The sequence below is a fragment of the Pristiophorus japonicus genome, chromosome 6 (assembly GCF_044704955.1).
Source record: "Pristiophorus japonicus isolate sPriJap1 chromosome 6, sPriJap1.hap1, whole genome shotgun sequence".
NCBI lineage: Eukaryota > Metazoa > Chordata > Chondrichthyes > Pristiophoridae > Pristiophorus > Pristiophorus japonicus.
Genome location: NC_091982.1, coordinates 34,330,113 through 34,343,223, shown reverse-complemented (window position 1 = coordinate 34,343,223; position 13,111 = coordinate 34,330,113). Strand labels below are relative to the sequence as shown.

General features: G+C 46.1%; 1 protein-coding gene across 1 annotated transcript in view; it reads left to right on the top strand.

Annotated features, from left to right (window-relative positions):
- Positions 1–823: 823 nt before the first annotated feature.
- Positions 824–13,111, top strand: part of alg13 (ALG13 UDP-N-acetylglucosaminyltransferase subunit) — a 125,137-nt gene continuing 112,849 nt past the window's right edge. The window contains exon 1 of the mRNA XM_070883944.1: positions 824–975. Within this exon, the coding sequence (XP_070740045.1) occupies positions 895–975 (81 nt within the window). The 5' untranslated portion in view covers positions 824–894. The remainder of the gene's footprint in view (positions 976–13,111) is intronic.

Below are 13,111 nucleotides of genomic sequence, written 5' to 3'. Positions count from 1 at the left end.
TCTCCACACAATCATAACCATTGGTCATCAATTTGTCCAGTAGAATGAGAATAATGGAACTCAAGTTCCCTCAAGACATATTGGATAAATGCATCTTGTGATGTAGTATAAAGCCAGACAGACCATGGCTTCAAGTTCAATCATTATTACAAGTATTACCTCCCAAACCTGTGATCTCTACCACCTCGGTCAAAGGCAGCAGGCACATGGGAACACCATCACCTCAAGTCACACACCATTCTGACTTGGAACTATATCACCATTCCTTCATTGTCGCTGGGTCAAAATCCTCCCTAACAGCACTGTGGGAATACCTTCAGCACAGGGACTGCAGCGGTTCAAGGCGACGGCTCACCACCACCTTCTCAAAAGTAATTAGGGATGGGCAATGAATGCTGGCCTTGCCAGCGACACCCACATCCCAGGAACGAATATGGAAAAAAAAGCTCAGCATACAAAACACAATCAGCCAAAATCCTACTCTTCATTCAGTGATTCCTGTTGAAAAATACATGTGTGTGATACCAGCTGATGAGAGGATAAGGATCGACTGTATTGCAGGCCACTTGCATCAACATACCCTCCTAACTGAGCATTAATGCCTTTGCAAGATGTGTTCAGACTCTCACATGAGGAATGATATGTACCTTGTACGGTCAACATTTGGGGCGGGTGGGGGGGGGGGGCGCGAGAGGAGTAAAAAAAATGTAAAAAACAGAAAAAGAAAACGTATCAAGAACCTTTCCAATGAGGTTAGAAAGCCCGGTGCCAGGTCGTTGTGAAAGACACTCCGCACAAGCTGCTGCTCGGCCACCTCGGGGACGGTTGGGACGATGGCGGCGGAGAGCGCGGAGAGCACGGCTCGCAGCTCCTGAGAATCAGCGCGGCCGAGAAATGGAGTCGGTGTTTGTGACGGTCGGGACGACCAGCTTCGATGAGCTCGTCGAACAAATGTCATCTGAGCGGGTCACTCGGGTGAGTTAAGTCAGTGCTGAAAGCCAACGCGAGAGGCCGCAGCGAGGAAGAGTCCACCGAGCCCGACGAGAGAGGGAGGAGACCGCTCCAGTTGATTGACACTTGCTGATGGCCGAATGGAACCGCCAATCGGCACTAAGCGAGGGCGGGATGTGTCACTTGGGTTGTGTGATGATGGCCAGCTGTGATGTGGAGAGTGGTGGAGGCGAGAGGGATAGAAACATAGAAAATAGGTGCAAGAGTTGGCCATTCGGCCCTTCGAGCCTGCACCACCATTCAATAAAATCATGGCTGATCATTCACCACAATACCCCTTTCCAGCTTTCTCTCCATACCCCTTTAGCCGTAAGGGCCATATCTAACTCCTTTTTGAATATATCCAATGAACTGGCATCAACAACTCTCTGCGGTAGGGAATTCCACAGGTTAACAACTCTCTGAGTGAAGAAGTTTCTTCTTATCTCATTGGCCTACCCCTTATCCTTAGACTGTGTCCCCTGGTTCTGGACTTCCCCAACATTGGGAACATTCTTCCTGCATCTAACCTGTCCAGTCCCGTCAGAATTTTATATGTTTCTATGAGATCCCCTCTCATCCCTCTAAACTCCAGTGCATACAGGCCCAATTGATCCAGTCTCTCCTCATATGTCAGTCCAGCCATCCCGGGAATCAGTCTGGTGAACCTTTGCTGCACTCCCTCAATAGCAAGAACGTTCTTCCTCAGATTAGGAGACCAAAACTGAACACAATATTCCAGGTGAGGCCTCACCAAGACCCTATACAACTGCAGTAAGACCTCCCTGCTCCTATACTCAAATCCCCTAGCTATGAAGCCCAACATACCATTTGCCATCTTCACCGCCTGCTGTACCTGCATGCCAACTTTTAATGACTGATGTACCATGATACCCAGGTCTCGTTGCACCTTCGCTTTTCCTAATCTGCCGCCATTCAGATAATATTCTGCCTTCCTGTTTTTGCCCTCAAATTGGATAACCTCACATTTATCCATGTTATACTGCATCTGCCATGCATTTGCACACTCACCTAACCTGTCCAAGTCACCCTGCAGCCTCTTAGCATCCTCCTCACAGCTCACACTGCCACCCAGTTTAGTGTCATCTGCAAACTTGGAGATATTGCACTCAATTCCTTCATCTAAATCATGAATGTATATGGTGAATAGCTGGGGTCCCAGCACTGAGCCCTGTGGCACTCCACTAGTCACTGCCTGCCATTCTGAAAAGGACCCATTTATCCCAACTCTCTGCTTCCTGTCTGCCAACCAGCTCTCTATCCACGATAGGGTAACATGCATTACCCCCAATACATGTGCTTTAATTTTGCACACCAATCTCTTGTGTGGGACCTTGTCAAAAGCCTTTTGAAAGTCCAAATACAGCACATCTACTGGTTCTTCCTTGTCCACTCTAGTAGTTACATCCTCAAAAAAGTCCAGAAGATTTGTCAAGCATGATTTCCCTTTCATAAATCCATGCTGACTTGGACCGATCCTGTCACTGCTTTCCAAATGCGCTGCTATTTCATCTTTAATAATTGATTCCAACATTTTCCCCACTACTAATATCAGGCTAACTGGTCTATAATTACCTGTTTTCTCTCTCCTTTTTTAAAAAGTGGTGTTACATTAGCTACCCTCCAGTCCATAGGAACTGATCCAGAGTCGATAGACTGTTGGAAAATGATCACCAATGCATCCACTATTTCTAGGGCCACTTCCTTAAGTACTCTGGGATGCAGACTATCAGGCCCTGGGGATTTATCGGCCTTCAATCCCATCAATTTCCCTAACACAATTTCTCGCCTAATAAGGATATCCTTCAGTTCCTCGTTCTCACTCGACCCTCGGTCCCCTAGTACTTCCTGAAGGTTATTTGTGTCTTTCTTCGTGAAGCCAGAACCAAAGTATTTGTTCAACTGCTCTGCCATTTCTTTGTTCCCCATTATAAATTCACCTGTATCTGACTGCAAGGGACCTACGTTTGTCTCCACTAATCTTTGTCTCTTCACATATCTGTAGAAGCATTTGCAGTCAGTTTTTATGTTCTCGGCAAGCTTCCTCTTATACTCTATTTTCACCCTCCGAATTAAACACTTTGTCCTCCTCTGCTGAATTCTAAATTTCTCCCAATACTCAGATTTGCTGTTTTTTCTGGCCAATTTATATGCCTCATCCTTGGATTTAGCACTATCCTTATTTTCCCTTGTTAGCCACAGTTGAACCAACTTCCCCATTATATTTTTATTCCAGACAGGGATGTACAATTGTTGAAGTTCATCCATGTGATCTTTAAATGTTTGCCATTGCCTATCCACCATCAACCCTTTAAGTATCATTTGCCCTTCTATTCTAGCCAATTCACGCCTCATACCATCGAAGTTACCTTTCCTTCAGTTCAGGACCCTAGTCTCTGAATTAACTGTGTCACTCTCCATCTTAATAAAGAATTCTATGATATTATGGTCACTCTTCCCCAAAAGACCTCGCACAACAAGATTGCTAATTAGTCCTTTCTCATTACACATCACCCAGTCTAGGATGGCCAGCCCTCTAGTTGCTTCCTCGACATATTGGTCGAGAAAACCATCCCTAATACACTCCAGGAAATCCTCCTCCACCGTATTGCTACCAGTTTGGTTAGCCCAATCTCTTTGTAGGTTAAAGTCGCCCATGATAACTGCTGTACCTTTATTGCATGCATCTCTAATTTCTTGTTTGATGCTGTCCCCAACCTCACTACTGTTTGGTGGTCTGTACACAACTCCCACTCGCGTTTTCTGCCCTTTGGTATTCTGCAGCTCCATCCATACAGATTCCACATCATCCAAGCTAATGTCCTTCCTTACTATTGCGTTAATTTCCTCTTTAACCAGCAACGCTACCCCACCTCCTTTTCCTTTCTGTCTATTCTTCCTGAATGTTGAATACCCCTGGATGTTGAGTTCCCAGCCTTGGTCACCCTGGAGCCATGTCTTCGTGATGCCAATTATATCATATTTATTAATTGCTGCTTGTGCAGTTAATTTGTCCACCTTATTACGAATACTCCTCGCATTGAGGCACAGGGCCTTCAGGCTTGTCTTTTTAACACACTTTGCACTTTTAGAATTTTGCTGTAATGTGGCCCTTTTTGATTTTTGCCTTGGGTTTCTCTGCCCTCCACTTTTACTTTTCTTCTTTCTATCTTTTGCTTCTGCCCCCATTCTACTTCCCTCTGTCTCCCTGCATAGCATTCCATCCCCCTGACATATTAGTTTAACCCTTCCCCAACAGCACTAGCAAACATTCCCCGAGGACATTTTTTCCGGTCCTGCCCAGGTACAGACCATCCGGTTTGTACTGTCCCACCTCCCCCAGAACCGGTTGCAATGTCCCAGGAATTCGAATCCCTCCCTTCTGCACCACTCCTCAAGCCACGTTTTCATCTGAGCTATCCTGCGATTCCTACTCTGACTAGCAATGGCACTGGTAGCAATCCTGTGATTACTACCTTTTGAGGTAGGTAAGTTGTGCTATGAGGGAATTGGATAAATATTTAAAGGGAATAACTTGCAGGGCAATGGGGAAAGAGCAGGGGTGTGGGGCTAATTGGGCTAATAGACACGATGGGCTGAATGGCCTCCTGTGCTGTATGATTCTAAGTTGTGAAAAGATGTGTTTTAATGTTATTTATGCCTTTGCATCATGTGTTTGTGAATAAACAAGTAGTTTGTTCAACAATTTTTTATGACTGCCATCAAATATTTTTACATATAACTGTTCAAAAACTGCTCATTCTACAGCTCGTGTGCAGTTGGTCATTTTAGATTAGTAGTGTCTTCACATCACACCAAAAATGAAAATGAAAAATGAACCTGCCTTGCTTGATATAAAGATAGATATCCCACAATCAAGTTTGAGGGGGTGAGGTAGAATGCCACCTGCTGCAGCTCCTGCCCTCAATTCTGGGGATAACATAAGAAATAGGAACAGGAGTAGGCCATACGGCCCCTCGAGCCTGTTCCGCCATTCAATAAGATCGTGGCTGATCTGATCATGGACTCGGCTCCACTTCCCCGCCCGCTCCCCATAATCCCTTATCGTTTAAGAAACTGTCTATTTCTGTCTTAAATTTATTCAATTTCCAGCTTCCACAGCTCTCTGAGGTAACGAATTCCACAGATTTACAACCCTCTGAGAGAAGAAATTCCTCCTCATCTCTGTTTTAAATGGATGGCCCCTTATTCTAAGATCATGTCCTCTAGTTCTAGTCTTCCCCCATCAGTGGAAACATCCTCTCTGCATCCACCTTGTCAAGCCCCCTCATAATCTTATGCATCTTGATAAGATCACCTCTCATTCTTCTGAATTCCAATGAGTAGAGGCCCAACCTACTCAACCTTTCTTCATAAGTCAACCCCCTCATCCCCGGAATCAACCTAGTGAACCTTCTCTGAACTGCCTCCAAAGCAAATATATCCTTTCATAAATATGGAAACCAAAATTACTCGCAGTATTCCAGGTCTGGCGTCACCAATACCTTGTATAGCTGTTAGCAAAACTTCCTTGCTTTTATACTTTATCCCCTTTGCAATAAAGGCCAAGATATCATTGGCCTTCCTGATCACTTGCTGTACCTGCATACTATCATTGTAGCCATTCGCATAACCTGATGGGTGCCTGTAGCAGTACAGCACAGGCACACGCCCCAAGGAAGCAGCAGCACTTGGAGCGGCAGTGTGCCCCTCCAAGAGGAACTGCCCAGAGATGGATCAGTATGAAGACGCAGCAGAGCTAAATTTTCAAAAATCAATGTCTATAATGAGTGAATGCCCAATATGGAATGGTAATGAATCCTCCTTGGGGTCTTTAGTAGGCTCTTGACATAATCTCAAGAGGAAAAATTTCCACTTGGCCCACCGAGGTACTGTGCAGGAATTACCAAGGTAGCCCACAGCAATGTCCCCCAGACACACTCGAAAAGTTGCTCTCTGACATTAAAGGGGCAGGCCGAAGAAATACCTTTGACCCTGGAGTGCAGTTTTTTTAAACTTTTCTTCAAAGGGGTGGAAACCTGTTCGATCTGGGACTTCTTCCCCACCCCTCATTCTTGGAATTTCAGCTCTATAGTATACAAAATAAGTTGGTATAAGCATGCTCAGTTGGTGACACACCCACCTCTGAGTTAGAGGATTGTGGAGCAAGCCCCACTCCAGGATTTGGTGTATAATTTAGGCTGGCACGCTATTGTAATACCGAGGGAGTGGTTTCCTTTGGACGAAGAGTTAAACTGAGGCCCCTGTTGCCTGTTCAAATGCCTCAGGTAAATGTTAAAGATCCCATGACATTATTTGAAGAGCAGTGAGTTCTCCAGGTTAACTGACGAACACTTCTCAATTAACATCATCACCCTAATCTGAGGAAGGACGTATTTGCTATTGAGGGAGTGCAGCGAAGGTTCATCAGACTGATTCCCGGGATGGCTGGACTAACATATGAGGAGAGACTGGGCCTTTATACACTGGAGTTTAGAAGAATGAGATGGGATCTCAGAGAAACCTATAAGTTTCTGACTGGACTGGACAGGTTAGATGTGGGAAGAATGTTCCCGATGTTGGGGAAGTCCAGAACCAGGGGACACAGTCTTAGGATAAGGAGTAGGCCATTTAGGACTGAGATGAGGAGAAACTTCTTCACTCAGAGAGTTGTTAACCTGTGGAATTCCCTACCACAGAGAATGACATGAGTAGCACGTGTAGCGAGTTGGTCTTACCGCAGGTGAAGAGTACACAGCCAGCTAGGGAATGGAAGACCAGCAGGAAGAGCAGTGCAAGGAAGGTAGTGCAGGGGTCCCCTGCGGTCATACCCCTGCAAAACAGATACACCGTTTTGAGTACTGTTCAGGGGGATGACTCATCAGGGGAGGGCAGCAGCAGCCAAGTTCATGGCACCGTGGCTGGCTCTGCTGCACAGGAGGGCAGGAAAAAGAGTGGGAGAGCGATAGTGATAGGGGATTCGATTGTAAGGGGAATAGATAGGCATTTCTGCGGCCGCAACCGAGACTCCAGGATGGTATGTTGCCTCCCTGGTGCAAGGGTCAAGGATGTCTCGGAGCGGGTGCAGGACATTCTGAAAAGGGAGGGTGAACAGCCAGTTGTCGTGGTGCACATTGGTACCAACGATATAAGTAAAAAAAGGGATGAGGTCTTACAAGACAAATTTAAGGAGCTAGGAGCTAAATTAAAACGTAGGACCTCAAAAGTAGTACTCTCAGGATTGCTACCAGTACCACGTGCTAGTCAGAGTAGGAATCGCAGGATAGCTCAGATGAATACGTGGCTTGAGCAGTGGTGCAGCAGGGAGGGATTCAAATTCCTGGGGCATTGGAACCGGTTCTGGGGGAGGTGGGACCAGTACAAACCGGACGGTCTGCACCTGGGCAGGACGGGAACCAATGTCCTTGGGGGAGTGTTTTCTAGTGCTGTTGGGAAGGAGTTAAACTAATATGGCAGGAGGATGGGAACCAATGCAGGGAGACAGAGGGAAATAAAAAGGAGACAAAAGCAAAAGACAGAAAGGAGATGAGTAAAAGTGGAGGGCAGAGAAACCCAAGGCAAAAAACAAAAAGGGCCACTGAATATAAAGGGGCAGAAGGGGTCAAAACTAAAAATAATGGTTTCAAAACGAGTATTAAAACACTCTACCTAAACGCACGCAGCATTCGAAATAAAGTAAATGAGTTGACGGCACAAATCATTACAAATGGGTATGATTTGGTGGCCATTACAGAAACGTGGTTGCAGGGGGGCCAAGACTGGGAATTAAATATACAGGTGTATCTGACAATTCGGAAAGATAGACAAGAAGGGAAAGGAGGTGGGGTAGCTCTGCTAATAAAGGATGATATCTGAGCAGTTGTGAGAGACAATATTGGCTCTAATGAACAAAATGTTGAATCATTGTGGGTGGAGATTAGAGATAGTAAGGGGGAAAAGTCACTAGTGGGTGTAGTTTATAGGCCCCCAAATAATAACTTCACGGTGGGGCAGGCAATAATCAAGGGAATAATGGAGGCATGTGAAAAAGGAATGGCAGTAATCAAGGGGGATTTTAACCTACATATCGATTGGTCAAATCAAATCGCACGGGGTAGCCTGGAGGAGAAATTCATAGAATGCATTCGGGATTGTTTCTTAGAACAGTATGTTACAGAACCTACAAGGGAGCAAGCTATCTTAGATCTGGTCCAGTGTAATGAGACAGGAATAATAAACGATCTCTAGTAAAAGATCCTCTCGGAATGAGTGATCACAGTGTGGTTGAATTTGTAATACAGATTGAGGATGAGGAAGTAGTGTCTCAAACGAGCGTACTATGCTTAAACAAAGGGGACTACAGTGGGATGAGGGCAGAGTTGGCTAAAGTAGACTGGAAACACAGACTAAACGGTGGCACAATTGAGGAACAGTGGAGGACTTTTAAGGAGCTCTTTCATCGTGCTCAACAAAAATATATTCCAGTGAAAAAGAAGGGTGGTAAGAGAAGGGATAACCAGCCGTGGATAACCAAGGAAATAAAGGAGAGTATCAAATTAAAAGCCAATGCGTATAAGGTGGCCGAGGTTAGTGGGAAACTAGAAGATTGGGAAAATTTTAAACGACAGCAAAGAATGACTAAAAAAGCAATAAAGAAAGGAAAGATAGATTACGAAGGTAAACTTGCGCAAAACATAAAAACGGATAGTAAAAGCTTTATAGATATATAAAACGGAAAAGAGTGACTAAAGTAAATGTTGGTCCCTTAGAAGATGAGAAGGGGGATTTAATAGTGGGAAATGTGGAAATGGCTGAGACCTTAAACAATTATTTTGCTTCAGTCTTCACATGGAAGACACAAAAACCATGCCAAAAATTGCTGGTCACAGGAATGTGGGAAGGGTGGACCTTGAGACAATCACTATCACTAGGGGGGGTAGTGCTGGACAAGCTAATGAGACTGAAGGTAGACAAGTCCCCTGGTCCTGATGAAATGCATCCCAGGGTATTAAAAGAGATGGCGGAAGTTATAGCAGATGCATTTGTTATAATCTACCAAAATTCTCTGGACTCTGGGGAGGTACCAGCGGTTTGGAAAGCAGCTAATGTAACGCCTCTGTTTAAAAAAGGGCAGACAAAAGGCAGGTAACTATAGGCTGGTTAGTTTAACATCTGTAGTGGGGAAAATGCTTGAAATTATCATTAAGGAAGAAATAGCAGGACATCTCGATAGGAATAGTGCAATTAAGGCAATAGTTAGGAAGGACATTAGCTTGGATGATGTGGAATCAATATGGGTAGAGCTACAGAACACCAAAGGGCAAAAAACGTTAGTGGGAGTTGTGTACAGACCTCCAAACAGTAGTAGTGATGTTCGGGAGGGCATCAAACAGGAAATTAGGGGTGCATGCAATAAAGGTGCAGCAGTTATAATGGGTGACTTTAATATGCACATAGATTGGGCTAACCAAACTGGAAACAATACGATGGAGGAGGATTTCCTGGAGTGCATAAGGGATGGTTTTTTAGACCAATATGTCGAGGAACCAACTAGGGGGGAGGCCATCTTAGAATGGGTGTTATGTAATGAGAGAGGATTAATTAGCAATCTCGTTGTGCGAGGCCCCTTGGGGAAGAGTGACCATAATATGGTGGAATTCTATATTAGGATGGAGAATGAAGGCCGATAAATCCCCAGGGCCTGATGGACTGCATCCCAGAGTACTTAAGGAGGTGGCCTTGAAAATAGTGGATGCATTGACAGTCATTTTCCAACATTCCATTGACTCTGGATCAGTTCCTATAGAGTGGAGGGTAGCCAATGTAACCCCACTTTTTAAAAAAGGAGGGAGAGAGAAAACAGGGAATTATAGACCGGTCAGCCTGACATCGGTAGTGGGTAAAATGATGGAATCAATTATTAAGGATGTCATAGCAGAGCATTTGGAAAGAGGTGACATGATAGGTCCAAGTCAGCATGGATTTGTGAAAGGGAAATCATGCTTGACAAATCTTCTGGAATTTTTTGAGGATGTTTCCAGTAGAGTGGACAAGGGAGAACCAGTTGATGTGGTATATTTGGACTTTCAGAAGGCGTTTGACAAGGTCCCACACAAGAGATTGATGTGCAAAGTTAGAGCACATGGGATTGGGGGTAGTGTGCTGACGTGGATTGAGAACTGGTTGTCAGACAGGAAGCAAAGAGTAGGAGTAAATGGGTACTTTTCAGAATGGCAGGCAGTGACTAGTGGGGTACCGCAAGGTTCTGTGCTAGGGCCCCAGCTGTTTACACTGTACATTAATGATTTAGATGAGGGGATTAAATGTAGTATCTCCAAATTTGCGGATGACACTAAGTTGGGTGGCAGTGTGAGCTGCGAGGAGGATGCTGTGAGGCTGCAGAGCAACTTGGATAGGTTAGGTGAGTGGGCAAATGCATGGCAGATGAAGTATAATGTGGATAAATGTGAGGTTATCCACTTTGGTGGTAAAAACAGAGAGACAGACTATTATCTGAATGGTGACAGATTAGGAAAAGGGGAGGTGCAAAGAGACCTGGGTGTCGTGGTACATCAGTCATTGAAGGTTGGCATGCAGGTGCAGCAGGCGGTTAAGAAAGCAAATGGCATGTTGGCCTTCATAGCAAGGGGATTTGAGTACAGGGGCAGGGAGGTGTTGCTACAGTTGTACAGGGCATTGGTGAGGCCACACCTGGAGTATTATGTACAGTTTTGGTCTCCTAACCTGAGGAAGGACATTCTTGCTATTGAGGGAGTGCAGCAAAGGTTCACCAGACTGATTCCCGGGATGGCGGGACTGACCTATCAAGAAAGACTGGATCAACTGGGCTTGTATTCACTGGAGTTCAGAAGAATGAGAGGGGACCTCATAGAAACATTTAAAATTCTGACGGGGTTAGACAGGTTAGATGCAGGAAGAATGTTCCCAATGTTGGGGAAGTCCAGAACCAGAGGTCACAGTCTAAGGATAAGGGGTAAGCCATTTAGGACCGAGATGCGGAGGAACTTCTTCACCCAGAGAGTGGTGAACCTGTGGAATTCTCTACCACAGAAAGTTGTTGAGGCCAATTCACTAAATATATTCAAAAAGGAGTTAGATGAGATCCTTACTACTAGGGGGATCAAGGGGTATGGCGAGAAAGCAGGAATGGGGTACTGAAGTTGAATGTTCAGCCATGAACTCATTGAATGGCGGTGCAGGCTAGAAGGGCCGAATGGCCTACTCCTGCACCTATTTTCTATGTTCTATGTTTCTAAGCAGACGCAGCATGGATTCATGAAGGGGAAATCATGTTTAACTAATTTACTGGAATTCTTTGAGGATATAACGAGCATGGTGGATAGAGGTGTACCGATGGATGTGGTGTATTTAGATTTTCAAAAGGCATTTGATAAGGTGCCACACAAAAGATTACTGCAGAAGATAAAGGTACGCGGAGTCAGAGGAAATGTATTAGCATGGATAGAGAATTGGCTGGCGAACAGAAAGCAGAGAGTCGGGATAAATGGGTCCTTTTCGGGTTGGAAATCGGTGGTTAGTGGTGTGCCACAGGGATCGGTGCTGGGACCACAACTGTTTACAATATACATAGATGACCTGGAAGAGGGGACAGAGTGTAGTGTAACAAAATTTGCAGATGACTCAAAGATTAGTGGGAAAGCGGGTTGTGTAGAGGACACAGAAAGGCTGCAAAGAGATTTAGATAGGTTAAGCGAATGGGCTTATGTTTGGCAGATGGAATACAATGTCGGTAAGTGTGAGGTCATCCACCTTGGGAAAAAAAAACAATAAAAGGGAATATTATTTGAATGGGGAGAAATTCCAACATACTGCTGTGCAGAGGGACCTGGGGGTCCTTGTGCATGAAACTCTTTTGGAGCAAACAAAAACATTAAACCGTGGTCCCCCGATCTGGGGGACGCACCAAACATTTACAAAGCCCATTTTTCATATTTTTTTGTGTTTTTTTTTAAAAAAAATTTTGGGCACTAAAATAATATTATTTTTCCTAAGTGCCCCCTATAAAAGGGGAGGGGGACACTAACAAACACCGGCAATTAAAACAAATTAAACTTTAAAACATAAAATCAAATTAAAATTTGGTTGCCGGGCGTGACGATGCACTCCAGTCCCTCCGGTGCCCACGTCTCGCGGAAGGCCGCGAGCGTACCGGTGGACACCGCGTGCTCCATCTCCAAGGACACCCTGGCGCGGATGTACGCGCGGAAGCGGCAGGCAGTCAGGTTGAACGACCCCCTCGACCGCCCGCTGCCTGGACCGGCTGATGGCACCCTTGGCCGTGCTCAGGAGCAGTCCTACGAGGAGGCCCTCAGACCTACCCGCTCCCCTCCGCACAGGGTGTCCAAAGATCAGGAGTGTGGGACTGAAGTGCAGCCAGAATTTCAGGAGCAGCCCCTTTAAATAATAAAACAGGGGCTGCAACCTCGTGCCTTCCATAAAAACATGGAACACGGACTCTTCCAGACTGCAGAAATTGCAGGCGGCCTGGGAGCCCGTGAACCGGCTTAAAAATTTATTGCACGGGACTGCTCCGTGCACCACCCTCCAGGCCAAGTCCCCGATAAATACTGGGAGGACTCCCGCGTAGAGTGCCCTCCATCGGGGACCCCCGCCTCCTCCGGACGGCAAGATGGTACGCCATGGCGTGTCCGGACGGCAGGCGAGGATGGCAAAGTTGAGAGTGTGCAGGAGCAACCCGTACAGGAAATCCCTCCGCGCAGAACTGAAAGGCACGGAGGGGATTTCCTCGAGGCGGCTCAAGTTGTGAGGCGCCGGCTCCCGAGGGAGGTTCCGGGGTTTGGCGCCTATGAGGAATTCCGTCCGGACGGGGGTCAGTTCGGACGGGATCTCCCCACGTGCTTGAGCCTCCTCGATGCACCTAACAGAGTCGGAGCCCAGAGCTGTTTTTAGCAACTCGATGGCATCGGCCGCGCGGCGGATGTTGGTAGAATTTAGGCGCCGCGCCAGCGTGTCTGGCGCCATCCAGCCCGCTCCTCCGCCATCGAGCAGGTCCCTGACCCTGGTCACCTCACCAGCCACAGCCCTCTCGTCCGACCGC